This window comes from Podarcis bocagei, assembly GCF_964188305.1.
Source record: "Podarcis bocagei genome assembly, chromosome: 8".
Taxonomy (NCBI): Eukaryota; Metazoa; Chordata; class Lepidosauria; order Squamata; family Lacertidae; genus Podarcis; species Podarcis bocagei.
In genome coordinates, this window is record NC_138133.1 from 42,777,806 (window position 1) to 42,795,643 (window position 17,838).

The following is a 17,838-nucleotide window of genomic DNA, read 5'->3' on the forward strand; positions in this document are numbered from 1 at the left end:
AAGCAGACTTGGGAAGAGCTCAGCTTAAAAACCTTTTTTTTAAAAAGCAACTATAAGCCTTACACAAATATTTCAGATGTTCTAGTTTGGGTTTATTTTATAAACACATTAAAGCCTGTTTATTACTTTGCTTGCCTGAAGCCAGGCAGGTGTGGTCATTCCTTTTCCTTGTTGATTTTATCACCATGGAAGTAGAAATATATTAAAAGTGTTGCCTATCTCTTAAGAAACATAACTGCATTGTCACACAGAAATAAAACAGGAAGGGGCTCATTGAAAAGCTATTGAGTTTATGAGATTATTTATCTTCAGGTCTAGAGGCTTTGACAGAAGCTTATTCATGTTAGATATGCATATTTAAGAAAAATTGAAGAAGGAAAAAAACACGTTAAGTTGGATCCAGACATGTTCACGCTTAGGGTAGAGTCACTGAAGTCACCTTAAGTGCCATTGATTTCAGTGGGTCTACTCTAAGCATGATAGGCAAAGCAATTCTAAACCCTGGCCAGGAGCATCAAAACAGCTGTCATATCTGAAGCACTGCCAGCTCATGCCAGCCGGGGGGACTGGTTCCATTATTTTATGTTGTGCCAGCTGCAGGCTGGTGCATGTGGGGGGCCTGGAACAGCCTGGGGCTCAGCAGCTCCATGGCTAACCCTTCATTGCCTCACACCCATAATGCTCTATTTCAGGGCCTTACTCTGGCCACTGCCAGCAGTAGCATTTGATCCACCACTGCCTGCCTGGTGGCAAAAGTGAACAGATAATAGTATTGTAGGGGGAAATCTATGTCTTTCTTGACAGCACTTGGAATAGAGTTGACTACAATTCTAAGTAGGGATGCAGGTGGCACTGTGGTCTAAACCACAGAGCCTAGGGCTTGCCAGTCAGAAGGTCGGTGGTTTGAATCCCTATGATGGGGTGAGCTGTTGCTCAGTCCCTGCTCCTGCCAACCTAGCAGTTCGAAAGCACATCAAAGTGCAAGTAGATAAATAGGTACCGCTCTGGTGGAAGGTAAACAGCATTTTCGTGCGCTGCTCTGGTTCTCCAGAAGTGGCTTAGTCATGCTGGCCACATGACCCGGAAGCTTTATGCTGGCTCCCTCGGCCAGTAAAGTGAGATGAGTGTTGCAACCCCAAAGTCGTCCGCAACTGGACCTAATGGTCAGGGGTCACTTTACCTCTACAATTCTAAGTACTTGGTACACTAAATGTGGAGAAAAGAGGAAGTCGGCAATAAAATGAAAATAAAAATATCAAATGCAGCATAGAACTAATACACCTTTTAAAATGTCTTTTAAAAAATGAAACCAGAAACTTAATGTTAAATAAAGGAAGATGAGAAAAATTACTATTTTGGTTCACTATTGCGAATATTGTGGTGTTAATTAAATGTGTTATTAGTGCTGTCATCTTCTTATTGACTACTTTGATATACTTCATTTCACACCTCATTAAGCCTATGCTTTTATTTGCAATTTGGTTACAGTTGTGAAGTAAGGTCGGGCCCAGAATTCATCACTAGATCCTACAGATTCTACCACAATAATACATTCAAGGCCTATCAGTTTTACTACAGAGGTAACCGATGCACAAACCCAATCTATACCTTAGTTATCCGTGGCAAAATTCGCCTTCGCCAAGCATCCTGGATCATTCGAGGAGGGACTGAAGCAGATTACCAGCTGCACAACATACAGATAATCTGCCATAGTGAGTCAGTGGCTGAGAGACTAAGTCAGTTGGTGAACCGCACATGCCCTGGATTTGTACCAGAAGATAAAGCCTGGGAGCAGAATGTGAGCTACGATTTATGGAGAGAAGAGAATGGCTACGAATGCACCAGAGCACTGAATTTTGCTATGCATGAGCTTCAACTAATCCGTGTAGAGAAACAGTACCTTCACCATAATTTAGATCACCTGGTTGAGGAGCTATTTCTTGGAGACATACACACTGATCATTCTCAGAGGATGTATTATCGTCCATCCAGTTACCAACCCCCTCTTCAAAATGCTAAGGTATGTGAACATTTCGGTTTTCAGTTCCAAGGCACATGCAAAGAGTATCCCTTTATTGCAGGAAATGCTCCAAATACCTAAGCCAAAAACTCTCATGCAAAGATCTTCATATGCCACAAGCATGAGTCTTATTTCCTTCACAGCTTTTGCCCAATGCCCTCTCACATCCCTTATTACTGCTGCTTCTTTATGACTCAATTTTTTTTGAGAGCCGCAGCTTTACATGACCTGCACCTGACATCATACAATGTCATGTGAGTGACAGGTGGACATGGCAAAACTGCCCAACAGGCTACATTAGCTTGCCTAGGGCTCAAGGGCCAGAGCTTCCCAACCCCTGTATTACGTCTTTTGTCTTTCTAAGCTGTACTTCCTCCTTTAACCAAACTACAGTGGTGCCTCGCAAGACGAAAATAATCCGTTCTGTGATTCTCTTCGTCTAGCGGTTTTTTCGTCTTGCGAAGCAAGCCCATTGACGGATTAGCGCTATTAGCGGCTTTTATCGGCTTATCGGATCATCTGATAAGCGGCTTAGCGGCTTAGAAAAAGGGGGGGAGGAGAAAAAACCCGCAGGAACTCGCAAGACATTTTCGTCTTGCGAAGCAAGCCCATAGGAGATTCGTTTTGCGAAGCACCTCCAAAACGGAAAACTCTTTCGTCTAGCGAGTTTTCCGTCTTGCGAGGCATTCGTCTTGCGGGGCACCACCGCATAGTATCTTGTTGTTAACACTTCAATATGTTTCTAAGTATTCTTGTGGCAAACAGATTCTTAAGTAATAAAGTTCCCATCTTTTTCCTTAGCCTGTGCCCTTCCAAGCTTCCATGCACTTTGAAATGTTCCTGATAATAATAGAATATGTTCAATTTTTCTTGAATGTCTGGAAACTATTCCAGCCGACCAGCCAACCATCTCAGAGGCTATTTTGCTTTGCTTTTATGTTTTACTAGAAATCTTGTATATCTGCAGGTCAGGTAAAAGTAGCTTAAGGTCACAACACAGTTGTGTGGTCTACAGACGCTCATTAAAATCCTGATAAAAAGAAGCAAATAAAACTTTACCTAATTCATTGCTTTTGAGCACTTGCAGATTCAGTGTACATCCTGCAGATATACAAGATTTCTAGTAAATCATAAAAGCAAAGCAAAATAGCCACTAAGATTTTTACTAATTTATTTTCTTCATATTTTATGCTACCAAATTCATAGTGTATTATTTACCTGTTCATTTAAAATCCAGTCAACTGCTTCATTCAGAACTCTGGCAGCTTGTAAACTGATGTGGAAGTCTGCACTGGAGGACATCTCTTTCCATAGTAGATATTTTTCCTTTCCAAATTGTTCTCTGCAAGCTCTTTGACACCCAAGAGGGGAATATACAAATGCAAATATCTTCTCATCCATGGCATCCCCCCCCAAAAAACCCACTTTAAAGATAGCCCCACCTGGAATGCATTACAATAATCTAATCGAGGTTACCAGCGCATGGATTATTGTGGCCAGTTTATTCCAATCTGGGAATGGTTCTACCTTACAAACAAGGGGGAACTGGAAAAAGGCACTCCATGCTACCTGAGCCTCAAATGACAAAATGGTATCCCTATGCTACATACCTTTCCTTCAGAGAGAGTGCAACCCTATCTAGAACACAATTCCTGGACACAATCACCCACCAACAGAATGTCCATCTTGCTGGGATTCATTCACCCCATTACAACCTTCAGGCATCTGTTAAACACCTGCCCAGATTTACCTGATTCAGATGGTAAGGAGAAATAGACCTGGGAATCATCTGCATAGGGATGACACCATGCCCCAAATTCCCCCAATGACCTCACCCATCAGCCTCATATGTTAAAAAGCATGAACCCTGTGAGACCCCACATTGATAAGGGCCTGAGTAGGAATCCCCCAAATGCATATTTCTCAGAATAACCCTGCAGCTGAGCGTGGAACCACCATACCGTTCAACTCCCAACCCATAGAGCTTTTCCACGATCAGTGGTATTCGAAGCTTCCAAGCGATCAAGGAGAAGCAACGGGGTCACATTCCCCTATTTCCCAATAAAGGTCAGCAACCAGGGCAACTAAAGGTGTTTTGGTGCCAAGGTGGGCCGGAAGCTAGAATGCATTGGGTCCAGATAATAAAATGAACTAGTGAGCAGTAGCTCTTTTTTTCATGGTTTTTGAGGTTGCAGCCATTGAGTGCATAATGGTTCACACCGAGATAAGCCTAACACTAGCACCTGGAACTTCCTTTTGTCATAAAGATGAAACTGGGTATAACAGAAGGACATAAGAATTGTCTTTGGAATTGCTGATATGATAGTTTTCCTGGAGTGAGAACCATGCCACTAAGGTCTAGCCTCCAATGTCCTGATCAAGATTGGAGGGAATAAAAATCAAGAAACACAGACTCTGGATAATATTTCTATCTGTCCAAGTTTGCAAATGACCGTTTCATACTTCATGGTTTAGATACATCACCTCTCTGCTAGTTGAATTCGAATAAGTCATTCCCTTTTGTCTTCCTGTTGTTGTTTGTTGCCTGAGGTACCTCTGTACCTCTAGAAGTAACGGTTTTGATATGTGCCATGATATTTCTTGAAAATTGAAGCCAGAACAAATGGTCAATAACAATAACAATAATAATTTATTTATTTATACCCCGCCCATCTGTCTGGGTTTCGCCAGCCACTCTTGGTAGCTTCCAACAGAATATAAAAAACACAATAAAACTTCAAACATTAAAAGCTTCCCTAAACAGGGTTGGGGGGGCGCAGGTGGCGCTATGGGTTAAACCACAGAGCCTAGGACTTGCCAATCAGAAGGTCGGCGGTTCGAATCCCCGCGACGGGGTGAGCTCCCGTTGCTCGGTCCCTGCTCCTGCCAACCTAGCAGTTTGAAAGCACGTCCAAGTGCAAGTAGATAAATAGGTACCGCTCCGGCGGGAAGGTAAACGGCGTTTCCGTGTGCTGCTCTGGTACGCCAGAAGCGGCTTAGTCATGCTGGCCACATGACCCGGAAGCTGTCTGCGGACAAACGCCGGCTCCCTCGGCCAATAAAGCGAGATGAGTGCTGCAACCCCAGAGTCGGTCACGACTGGACCTAATGGTCAGGGGTCCCTTTACCTTTTCCTTTAAACAGGTTTGCCTTCAGATGTCTTCTAAAAGTCAGATACAGTAGTTGTTTATTTCCTTGACATCTGATGGGAGGGCATTCCACAGGGTGGGTATCACTACCGAGAAGGCCCTCTGCTTTGTTCCCTGTAACCTTGCAGTGAGGGAACTGCCAGAAGGTCCTCGGCGCTGAACGATGGGAGTGGAGACTTCTACTGAAGAAAGCAAATGTTGCTGAGAACGTAGGCAAAGAAAGCATTGCTGGGAAATAGAATGGGGGTGATATAGCCACAACAAAAGAGCAGGGGTTATAGTTTAGAGCATTAGGAGAGAAACAAGTCATTAGCAAATCATGTGTAAATCTGAGGAATGGAGAGAGGGAAAGAGGATTGAAGCAGAGTGCTGCAGTTTTGCAGTGGGGCTGTCTGCACATCTCTTCTGATGGCATCTCAAAGGAATGCCTATAGCAATTGGAACCACATTCGAGACTTTAGCTGTCATCAATTAGTTCCAGAAGAAAAGTTTTGGGTCAATTCTAGCTTAAGAATTCTTCTTTATTTTTCAATTATTTTTTGCAGCAGTGACCGTGCTTGTAACCAGTTTCGCATAATTACTTAATAAAGCACCATTGAATGGACATGCAAAATATTTACGTATCTGTGGTGAAATAGGTTTCTTCTGTCAGTTAGGAAGGAATGTCAGCAAGAGAAATGCAATCTATTTTTCAACAGAATACTTTTAAATACTGTTTTACATTTTGTATTCTTCTATTCAAAGTCACAATGGCTATGTTTTCACGAGAAACAAGCAGAAGAACCTCCTGGCTGGTCAGACCAGGTCCATCTTGACAAGCATTCTGTTTCCAGTAGGGGCCCGGTGCAGATACTGATTTTAATGCAGACATGAATATACATGACTATAATACTTTCTACATGACTATGGGACTATAATACTTTGGTTTCCCCTGTGGGGTTTTTTGTGGGGGGAGCTTTATTTAACCCAAAACCAAGTGGGGAGCATATCACTTCCACAGCAGTCTAATCTTCTTCAGCTTCAGCTGGTCCATTATGTAGCACCCAGATTACTGGCTGGAGTTCTGTTTAGAACCGATATCATGTCTAAACTCATATATGTTTAAAACAGCTGCATTAGTCACCAGTTAGTTTTGGGGCCTAAATACATTAGTATTTAGAATGTTAAATGATGTAGGTTCTAAATATTTGAAAGACTGCTTCATTTCCTACAGAACATTTTGGATGTTCAGATCAGTGGATGTGGGCCACCCTCACTTGGCAATGGGGGTGGCCCAGCAGAGGGCATTCTCTGTGGCAGGCCCTAAATTACATAATTTCCTCCCTACAGAAGTGTGTCTGACACCTTCAATGTATAGTTTATGTTTTATGCTGAAGACATTGGTCTTTGCTGCCTGTGACATCTTTTTATTACCCACCCTAGTCATGTTACTGTAATTTATTTTTAAATTGTTGTAATAATAATAATTTGCCCCCAAGTGGGTTTTTTTTTGGGGGGGGGGGAGATGCCATGGATGAGAAGATATTTGCATTTGTATATTCCCCTCTTGGGTGTCAAAGAGCTTGCAGAGAACAATTTGGAAAGGAAAAATATCTACTATGGAAAGAGATGTCCTCCAGTGCAAACTTCCACATCAGTTTACAGCTTCTCACAACTGCGTTGGGTAAAGCAACAACAACTCTCAAAGAAACATTTACACACCTGAACATCATGTGCAGTTTGACCCCTTGTGTAACTTAGCTACAGGTCGTAATGGCTTTCCTAAATATATGAAGGATGAAAGCATAGGATACATTTTGAGACCACACAAAATATAGAGCTATGAGGTTATAACCTTTCTCCTTTGAACTTCTTTCCTTTTCTAGTTGTCAGTCCATGGGGACTCAGCTGAAAATGAGCTTAAATGCTTAATTGAGTTCCAAACCACTAGTCTCAGACTCTTCTGGAAACTGGACACCGTGCATAAACAGAAACATTAAATCAACTTGGTTTTTTTAAGGCTTTTATGGTCACATAGTGTGCTGGGTGAGGAAATCACCTCTGAAGTGAATCAGGTGTATTGTACAGAATCTGTCTGGCAAGGCTTGTTTCATTTCCTCTTTATTATTATTTTAAAATATAAAAACACAGCTAAAATAATTAAGGCATCTATGAAAAATAAGAGAACCTTGAAGATTTTTAAGTTGATAAAGCTGCAGAATTGGATGTGGAAGCCACATTTATACTACTAATATGGTTGAACTGAGTGGTAATTAAAAGCAAATGATTCCTGGATATGTTAGGAATGCTAAAGCTGAACAGAATTGATCTTATTCCAAATTCTTTACAGCAGTTTAGCAGCAGGATGATAAATCAAAGACCCAAAGTGAAAACCAGACAGATCTAAGCCAAGCTGCTAATTTGAGCACGTTTCCAAAGACTCAAAAGTTTGTTCAAGCACACAGAATATGGTAGACTTCCCCTGCTAAAATGTCTTCTTTGTGGTCCTTAAGTAAATAGCATTTATTCACAGTTAAATATAAATACTATCTTTATTCATAAATTCATATAAACTTCATATCCTTCAACAATATGATCCCAAATGCATGTGTGGCAGGGGAAACCCAGCCAGATGGGTGGGGTATAAATTATTATTATTGTTGTTATTAAATAGTGTAGCTGCATTAGTTAAAGCAGCACTTCCTAGTGGGGTAATAGCAGCTGTTCAGTGCAGCATTTTGATTGCTCTCATGCAAAACATTTATTTCCAAGTATCAGGTGGTTTTGTGAAGAAAAGAAATGAGTAAAGGTAAAGGGACCCTGCTCTGACCATTAGGTCCAGTCGTGGCCGACTCTGGGGTTGCGGCGCTCATCTCACTTTATTGGCCGAGGGAGCCAGCGTACAGCTTCCGGGCCATGTGGCCAGCATGACTAAGCCTCTTCTGGCGAACCAGAGCAGCTCACGGAAACGCCGTTTACCTTCCCACCTAGTTATCGACTTGCACTTTGAAGTGCTTTCGAACTGCTAGGTTGGCAGGAGCAGGGACCGAGCAATGGGAGCTCACTCCGTCGCAGGGATTCGAACCGCCGACCTTCTGATTGGCTAGTCCTAGGCTCTGTGGTTTAAACCACAGCGCACCTGCTCTCATGCAAAACATTTACAGTATTTCCAAATATCAGGTGGTTTTGTGAAGAAAAGATATGAGTACGGTAGGGTAAATGAGTATGCCGCATAGGCCACGTGCAGTTGCAGCCTAGGTCATTTATTTACTTTGGGCATGCCAGGGGTGGGTGGAAACGCCCCACAAACAGATCAGTGGGCAGCGCCTTCTGGTTGCTGCACTCAGGCCCCTTCAGACGTCTCTAGGGAGATCCAGACTAATTCTAGCTGTTAAAGAAACGCAAAAACAAAATGAGCCAAAAAGAGTGGTATGTTTATATAATCAACTGATTTGAGGACACATTCATTATGTTCTACTCTTGTGTCACCAGAACCAATATACCTTATTAATATTTATGAATGTTAAGCTATTTAATATGACAATCTACAGCAATTAACAAACAAATTATGCCTTTACCAAATCATATATCTTATTTGCTTCTTATTTGTTGGAATCCACACAAATAACGGTAAATTAGATAGATCCTGGAGTGATTCAACAACAGGATACTTTGCTATTTGTGATTCAGTAACAGGACAGTAATTAAGAATATGCACTCTTAATACAATTTAATTGTGAAGAGGTTCTGCCTGTGGTCTGTCTTTTTCTAGATTTCCAATAGCCCATGGTTACAATTACAAAGCATTATTTTACACACACTGGGGAATGCTGCACAATATTCAGTGACTCACAGCTGGCACATACTTTTAGGGATCAAGGAGACTAATTTAGACAAATATAATTCAGAGTAGATATTACAAACTTGACCATGTTGACCAGGAAGCTCCTAGATATGAGAAACAGCTATGTCTTACCATTTTTGGATCACTGTGTGTGTGTGTGTGTGTGTGTGTGTGTGTGTGTGTGTGTGTGTGTGAACTCTGCTTTTGCATACTGAAATAGTGTTTTCAAAATCAATTTATCCAGATAGAAATGACAAACGAAAGTAGAATTACACATTATGACAGATGGAGCTGCTGTGTTGAATTCTCCCCTTCTGCAACACACACGTTGCAGCTTGTGGCCAGCTACCTCCTGCTCTCTAATTCTACCCATCAAATGATAGTGAAAGAAATGGATCCTTACTGTTGGCAGTCAGTGAAAAGCCCTGGAATATGATGGCTTCAGGCCCAATCATTCCAGATCCAGGTTCCTGCTGCTGCTGCAGCAGTCTGTCTGCCCCTCACTTTGCACCCTGCATGTGTGGCAGGAGCTGCAGGAGCAGCAATGACCCAGCACTTTATAAAGTTCTGCAGGGCTGGAGTCTTGATTGCTCCTTCTGTTTCTGATCATTTAGAATAGTTCAAAGCAAGTTAAATGGTTGACTTGGAAAAGTGATCAATTAAATAATCCCTTTCAGAACCATAGGAGTAGGTAAGATGCAGTTGTTATCCTTCTCAGTACGGTAGTTGCTCCCAGACTTTGGAATTGCCTCCCTAGAGAAGTTAGGCTGGCTTCCTCATTGTGGTCCTCCTGCCAGCAGGTGGAGACTTTATTGTTTCAGCAGGCTTTTGGGAACCGGCTGATTTAAATGAAAGGGCTGGTGCCATGCTGTTTTTATTGTAATTATTTGTATGGTTTTAATATACTTTATGTATATAGTTTTAATTCTATCAATTTTTATTTGTTTTTAATCCCCCTCCCTGTTTTTAGCTGGGGTTTGTTTGTGTTTTTTAATATCTCTAAGCAGCCTTGAGTCCCTGTCAGGGGAAAAGTTTGGGGTGGATGGGTAATAAATAAATAAATATAAACCTTTCTCAGAAATGTTTGCTGAAACTATGAGAATGTATTCTTTTTACAGGCGAATTAGAATATGTTTTTTAAATACTGGCCTGAACTTTTTTTAAAAACCAACTCCCTTAAACTTGTAAAATGTACTCATGAATAAAAATGGCAAGTACTATATTGATGCATATATGCAGACACTAAATAGAAATATTTCCCTTTCCTTTTTGGTACCTGGCACTTGCACTTAACAGAAACTCAGTGCCAGGATCTTGGAAATGTCTGCAGTCTGGGCCAGGAATTTCAAGCAGAGCTGATATGGAAGCTAGCGAAGACCAGGAAGTGTGAAATAGACTGAGCTTGAAACATGAATTCTAGATCATTTCTGGGTTATAACATCAGCTCATTATTTATGTTCAAATAATTTGTGTCCTACACAATTTGACAAATCAGAATGATAATTTGATCCAAGGAAGGAAGGAAAATATGGAAATAGAAGATTAAAAATAAAAGATTAAAGAAGAGAGAACCTGCTTGAACTATTCAAGGTACGATAAATGGCTTAAGAGAGAAGTGAGGGAGAACAGCCTTTTAAGAACTGATTTCAGAGAATGAAAGGGAAGCATTCAGTCTAGATAAATAAGATGCCACAGATAGCACCAGAAACTGTTGATGAATCCTCTATCCACAGGAATGTGTGTTATATCCCACACACACATTCAAAGCCACTGCCAGTGGATGTTCTCAGATTATTTTAGTGTGGTTTTATTTTTATTTTTGAAATAATGCTCCAATTTTGCAACTTGCCACATCCAGGCTCAATCCACATGTCAGTATTTTCTATGGGATGTCAAGTTGCTTTCTTAAAATATGTCAGAACATCCAGAAAATGAATGTCTTGCTCCTGTAACTTTGCAGCTGACTTCAGCCATTGGAAAATAAATTACAATCAAATGATAGGAAATGCACCACATAAAAAAATAATAATTCATAGAGTGCAAAAAATTGTAGACTTGAGGTAAAGATGAGCAGGAAACAAAGTCAAGTCCAGTTGACACAAGTATTTCAGAGAAGACCTAGAAGGCAATGGCACTTTTATAATTAGCACTTTTATAGCATTTAGATCTGCTCCTTAAAAAAAATATTTAAAGACCAAGTACAAGGTTTGGATCATTTATGAAAGTCTTTCAACTGCACAAAGCAGTCATTGAGAACATGAGTAACATACAGGCTTTATCAGAGTGGGAGAGGATTGCAGCTATCTTTGATGTTAATGCTATTTCCTGAAAGTGGCGTTTTCAGTTTCTATACAGTGACCAGAGAGAAATATAGGAACAGTACACAATTTCACATAACACCTCCCCAGTTTCTCTCACTCTGTCTGTCTTATTATGCCTCCCCCCCCCCTCTCTCACACACAAAATACTCAGGGATGCAAATGTGTGTTCAGGAGCCTGGGGCTCTTAGAAATAAGAATCTGGACTCAGACAATGCTAATTAGATAGGGCATGTTTATTTTATAGTTCCTTGCTTACAGTTATGCAGACCGGTGTTCTTCCTTCCAGAATCCCCTTTGCCCCATTTCCTAAGGTGGACTGTCTCATGCTTAGCTTAGAGCATTCTGAAATCCTGGTCTCGATCAAGGAATGGATTGGTCATAAACATTACATCCCTCCTTTCCCCCATCAAACCACAAATATATTTGAAAACACAGAACACTTGAAAACACTTCTACAACTGTGTTACAAAAACTACAACTATAACAATATTATATAACTAAAGCCATAGAACAAAACCAAATAATTGCTGTATGGTTCACAATGGAACACAATGGTTGGCCCTTGCTGAGTACCTTTGACCACACGGAAAGGAGTTGCTGGACTTGGTATAGCAGGAGTACTATTTTTATGAAGTTGCCATCATGCCTATGAGTTCTGAGCAGTGCTGTGAAGTAGGTTAATGATAGAAACATTTCTTGTTAATTTTGGGGGACCCCTTGTGCCGTGACCATTGTGCCACTTGCTGTGATCTGATATGGCACAGAATAGAAGAGCGCTGAGAGTATATCGCGTGGCTTGAGATTGTATTGAGAGTATATTGTGTGGACACAAAGTGCATCCCACTTTGAATGGCGTTTCTGTAGCTCTCTTACTCTGCTTCATTGCAATATATGCCGTATCTCATTGGTGCAAATTCTTGTTTTATATTGCTTCCATCTGCGGTAGCAATATATAGAACTTCTGAATGTCCCTATAAACCCCTCAACCTGCCCATTTGCTTGTGGCCAATAAGGTGCAACGTTTCAGTGTTTGAATCCAGTATAGTCTGAAAATTAAGCAAAATGATGGTCTACAGTGGTGCCCCGCAAGACGAAATTAATTCGTTCCGCAATTTTTGTCGTCTAGCGAATTTTTCGTCTAGCGAATCACGAAATCCCATAGGAATGCATTGAAAATCAATTAATGCGTTCCTATGGTCAAAAAAAGTCGAAACAAAGCCAAATTTGGTACAACAACAGTTTATTAACTGCTCTTTAAAGTCACACATACTGTAAAGAGCAGTTCAAAAATTGAAGGGAAAATAAATTAACTTTATAAACAAAACATGTCTTTGTTTTTAGACAAAGGAAACAAAGCCGCGAGACGTTTTCGTCTTGCGAAGCAAGCCCATAGGGAAATTTCGTCTTGCGAGGCAAATCGAAAATGGAAAAACCTTTCGTCTAGCGAGTTTTTTGTCTTGCGAGGCATTCGTCTTGCGAGGTACCACTGTATTTTTTACTTTGAGGATATGTTAGCTGCTTCTTGTTGGAATGTTTCTGGAGCACATGCACAGTTTCAGTTTCTTTAATGGGGCTCCCTTTCTCAATTTTCTGGACATGTATTTCTGGCATTTGCCTGAGCAGTGTCTATAGTATTTTAGCAAGAGTCATCTGGGATTCTCATAAAATTTGCCTGAGCATTATGTTGGCAGTGCATATTCTAAAACAGCTGAATAGCAGAATAAATATCAGTTGTTATATTTAATTAATAAATGAATTAATTAAATGAGGTAGCTTTCAAAAATTGGCTCTTACAGTTTTTGAATTTTGTGTTTTGGGGGCAAAATAGACTCATGCTGTTCAACAGTATGTATGTACGTATGTATGTATGTATGACTTCACATTTGTTAGCTTGGCAAAGATACACTTACTTTGGTATTGTGTTCCACATACCCCTCAACTAATTACAGCCTCTTCAGCAGCTTGGATAAGCATTGTCTGAAGAGAACTTATCAGTCAATCACTTTGATATTAAAATGTGGGGGGGGGGTGATGGCCTTTCCTTCACATTCTATCCCCTGCATCTTCTAAGAATTTGCAAAACTCTATTCCAAAATATAATTTGTCATTGCAAATTAGTATTGCTTCGGTAGAATAGGTGACAGATGTAGGCATGCATCTGAGAAAGACACTGTTTGCCTCATTTCTCATATTTCACAAAAATGCTAATGTTTAAATTCAAAGGAAAATGAGCTATGTTTTGCCTTCAAAGAGTTCTAAAATTGTATGGAAGCAGACAAGCCAGACGGCTTCGGCATTTTACATCTATTGGTACAGAATGGTTCCAAAGGGTCATAAAGTGAGATGTAGTTGATTTCTTCCTAGTCTAGATACCTGAACTCTTGAGTGCTTAAAAAAAAAAAGACTTTCCAGTATCATTCCCTTGTCATTATTTTGCAGTCTTAATAAACTCTGTGGACCATTTGTAAGCTTGAGTTATAATTGCATTTTTCAGGTCCCCGTCCCCCGTCCCCCCGTGAGTTGCCTTATCCGTGTTAGCCTCATCTATGAGGTAATGGAAAGCCTGCTACTTATCACTTTGTGGGGGAGAGATGCTAGCCATTCAGTAATGTGTTCTCTTGGGACTGAGATAGCAGAGTTGTGGAACACTAGTGGGAAATTGTGCTAAATATCTATGAAAGTATTTTTACATGGCATAAGCTCCACAGCAACAGAGGGCAAAAAATCCCAGACTTTTCCATTTGTTTTAAGTTATTTTCAGATCCATTTTGGAATCAAACACCTCAAGAGTTTTCCCTTGGGCTCATCATGGGAAATCTTACCCAGAAGACCTAGACACCGATTCAAGAGCCTTTAAAATACTGAGTATAATAATCCTGACCTAACATGCCCTTCTTTGCCATTAGTTGGCTGTGCCTGTAACTCAACAATTTTATGGGCTTAATGGCTTGCTGCTAAGTACATCTTTTAAGGCTAACCAAAGTCAGCTGAATGAAACAGTTCTCTTAGTCGACATGTCTAATAGGCTAAAACTGGTTGTTGTTAACTCTTTCCAATACTCTCAACTTTTAAAACAGTTCTTGGTCTACAAACATCATCTGGTATAAATCAACACAGTTCCTTTAAAGTTTTTGGATCGAAGGTTATTTACACCTGATGAGAATCTGGACATTTTAGTTTGAATTGTGCCAGGCTGAAAAGGAAAAGAGGCACCAGGAAGAGAAATCCTGAAATAATTTTTACTTTAAACTTACAAAGTTCGTATTAAAAAGTTACGATGCATTAACCAGGGAAAAAAGAATGGTCTCAGATAAGTTAAGGAAGAGAACAGAAATGTGTGTGGTGTTTATATAATACATCCAAAGCATGCTAAAATGAAAGCTAGAAGTATTGGTTCCCAGGTGCCAAGTGAGATATCACCCAAAAATGCAATCGTTCTGCATACCATTTGTGGGCTGATTTCTTTTTCTCTGTGGCATCACTAAAAGAGGAAGGAGTAGGATAAGGAAGGCTTCAAGGCCAGGATAAGAACAATCATTTGCTTTCCTTTTGCTCCCATTATGAAAAGCTCAATTGTTTCATCTTACTGCTTTTATCATTTGGGAAAGGATACATTTAGCACATTGCAGCTCCAGATAAAGGAGGCATCAAAGGTACATGCAACATATAAGCAAGAGAGAGGAACGTTTTTTCCAAACGGTTCTCTATTTCCACTCATTAAGATTCAGTTTTTTAATGCTTGTTTTCACCTAGGGATTAATATGTCACTTTAAAATCTGTACACCTCATACATTTTGAATAGGTTCAAATGATGATAGCCTGGAGATAAAATTCCCAATATTAAGAGATCTAAAGGAAAATAGCGCCCTCTTGCTAAACCCACCCCCACGTAGACATTCGAAAGATTGCCAAATCAACTATGCTGGATTCTGCCTGGCTTTTTTACAAATAAGTCTGGACCTGATCATTGCTAATGGGGCATTCCCCGGGGACAGAGAAGGCGAGTACACATTCATAAATACAAATGGAGCCAGCACAGTAGACTACTGTCTCACTAACAGACAGGCCTTCGAATCAATTAAAAAATTCACCATAGATAATAGGACTGAAAGTGACCACTTACCTCTTATCATCTCCACTACTGGCCAAAATTCAATTCAGCACTCTCACATAGAACATGAGGATATAGACAAAGCAAATGATCCAGCATTGCGTAGGAAAAAATGGACACCTGAGATAGCAATTGCAGTTGAGAATAGATTGAATTCACAAACTGCAATAAAGTTAAGATCAATCATAATAAACAATTCATCAATAGACTCCTCCCTGACAGCTTACGAAAATCTCATTGAGTCCTTGCAGGATGTGGTCTCGGTTAACATAAACTTAGCCGGCAAGCCACGCACTGCTAAAGGGCGCGGTTGGTTTGACCAAGAGTGCCGCACAAAGAAGGAAGCCTTAAGGAACGCCTATTTGGCCTATAGAAACGCTGGATTAAGCTACTTACCTCAATCTTATTTCAAAATCAAAAAAGAGTATAAAGCCCTTTTGGCCTCAAAAAAAAGACAGTCCGAACAAAATTCCTGGTCCCTACTATTGAATGCCTCACTAAACAATGAAACTAAACTCTTTTGGCAACTGGTCTCCGACTCAATGAAAAATAGTTCCTCAGCCTCCAGCTGTGTCATTCCAGCTCAGGTTTGGGAGAACCACTTCAGAAATATATTTATGGAAAATCCAAACCTCCCTTCCAGCTTACAGGAGGATGACAGGGCAGAATTGTCACTGCTCCCTAATTGGAGGCCGGTTACTGTGGAGGAAGTCAATACATTAATTGGGAATCTGAAGAGTGGAAAGGCTCCGGGGAAAGACTTTATCCCAGCAGAGTTGATTACATCAAACCAGCACTGGTGGGCTCCGCTTCTGGCAGCACTCTTTACGGTAGTAAATAATTCGGGTAAGGTACCATATAGCTGGAAACATGCTATAGTAGTTCCAATCTTTAAGAGAGGCCACCCAAATGTACCTTCCAATTATAGGCCTATTAGCCTGCTCTCAATAATTGGGAAACTGTATGCCCATTTCCTCAGTAGCAAACTGACAACTTTTCTAAATGAACATAATATACTATCTGAAGCCCAGGCAGCTTTTCGTGAGAACCATTCAACAACAGACCACTGTCTAATGCTGTCCTTCCTAGCTGAGAAGTATACCAGACATCTACAGGGTAAACTCTTCGTGGCCTTTATGGACCTGAAATCAGCATTTGACTCCATCCCCAGATTCCAGCTATGGTCCAAATTGAGTCTGATTTTGCAGGACAAACGACTTCTCTTCCTTATAAAAGCCCTGTACAATGGAACCAAACTGCAGGTCCGATGCGGTCAACAGGGACAGCTATCAAACAGCATCGAGATGACTAGGGGGGTGAGACAGGGTTGTATTTTGGCCCCCACATTGTTTTGTCTATTCTTAAATGACCTAGAAGAGAACTTAATGGACCCAGATGGACACATTCCAAAAATAGGAATGAGAAGGACCCCTTTGTTGTTGTATGCTGATGACGCAGCCATCATCTCGCGTTCCAGGCCGGGCTTGAATTATCTGTTGAGGAAATTTTCTGATTACTGTTCTGGAAATGGTTTATCCATTAATTATGAAAAATCTAAAATCTTAGTCTTCGAAAGAAGATTCTCCCAGTCTAAATGGGTGCTGGATGGCCATAACCTTGAACAGGTAAAATACTTCAGTTACCTAGGGCTCACATTCCATCATACAGGATCTTGGAAGCACCATTGGCAAACCTCCCTTCAAAAGGCGGAGATTACAAAGCTAGCCATACAGAGATTCTTCTTCACAAAGGGCGGCAAATATGTTCCAGCAGCCTTAAGGGTTTTCAATGCAAAGCCCATTTCCCAACTCCTGTATGCAGCAAATGTCTGGCATAATGGGGACCTGCCAAAGCTAGATGGCTTTCAGGCAAAATTTATACGATCTCTGCTGCAGGTACCTAACTGCGTCCCCAACTCCGTACTTCTGTTGGAAGCTGGTGAATGCCCAATTTCAGCTAGAGCGTGGTGGGCTGCCCTAAGACATTGGCTCAGGATTTCAGTGTTTAATCTAGGGAAGGGTCTGTACCAACATTTGACCAATGAGGAATTTGTCAGCAAATGGCAGAAAACCATGGCTAAAAAAGCCACCTCTATTGGTCTGTCTCCCCCCCAACTGTATTACCTGGGCTATGAAGGCGCCCAAAAGGTTTTAAAGAAAAGATTATGGGACAATGCACACAGTGACCTGAGATCTCGGTCACACGCAGTCTGTAGTCCACTGGCAGCAGGAGTTCAATATGGGTATGTCTTTGAGTTAACATCTTACATCAAAAACCTGACAGTACCTAACTATCGAAGGCTTTTCACCAAAGCCAGACTGAATGTCTTCCCCTCTGCAGTGCTGGATGGTAGGTTGAGAGGAGTTCCCTACCAGGACAGACTTTGCTCGTGCGCCCAAGACATCGATTCCATA

At 40.9% G+C, this 17,838-nt stretch overlaps 1 protein-coding gene across 1 annotated transcript in view; it reads left to right on the forward strand.

The window, feature by feature from the left end:
• Positions 1–17,838, forward strand: part of APCDD1 (APC down-regulated 1) — a 41,479-nt gene that overhangs the window by 9,784 nt on the left and 13,857 nt on the right. Inside the window, exon 3 of the mRNA XM_081205631.1 lies at positions 1,489–2,020. Coding sequence (XP_081061757.1) covers positions 1,489–2,020 — 532 coding nt within the window. The remainder of the gene's footprint in view (positions 1–1,488; positions 2,021–17,838) is intronic.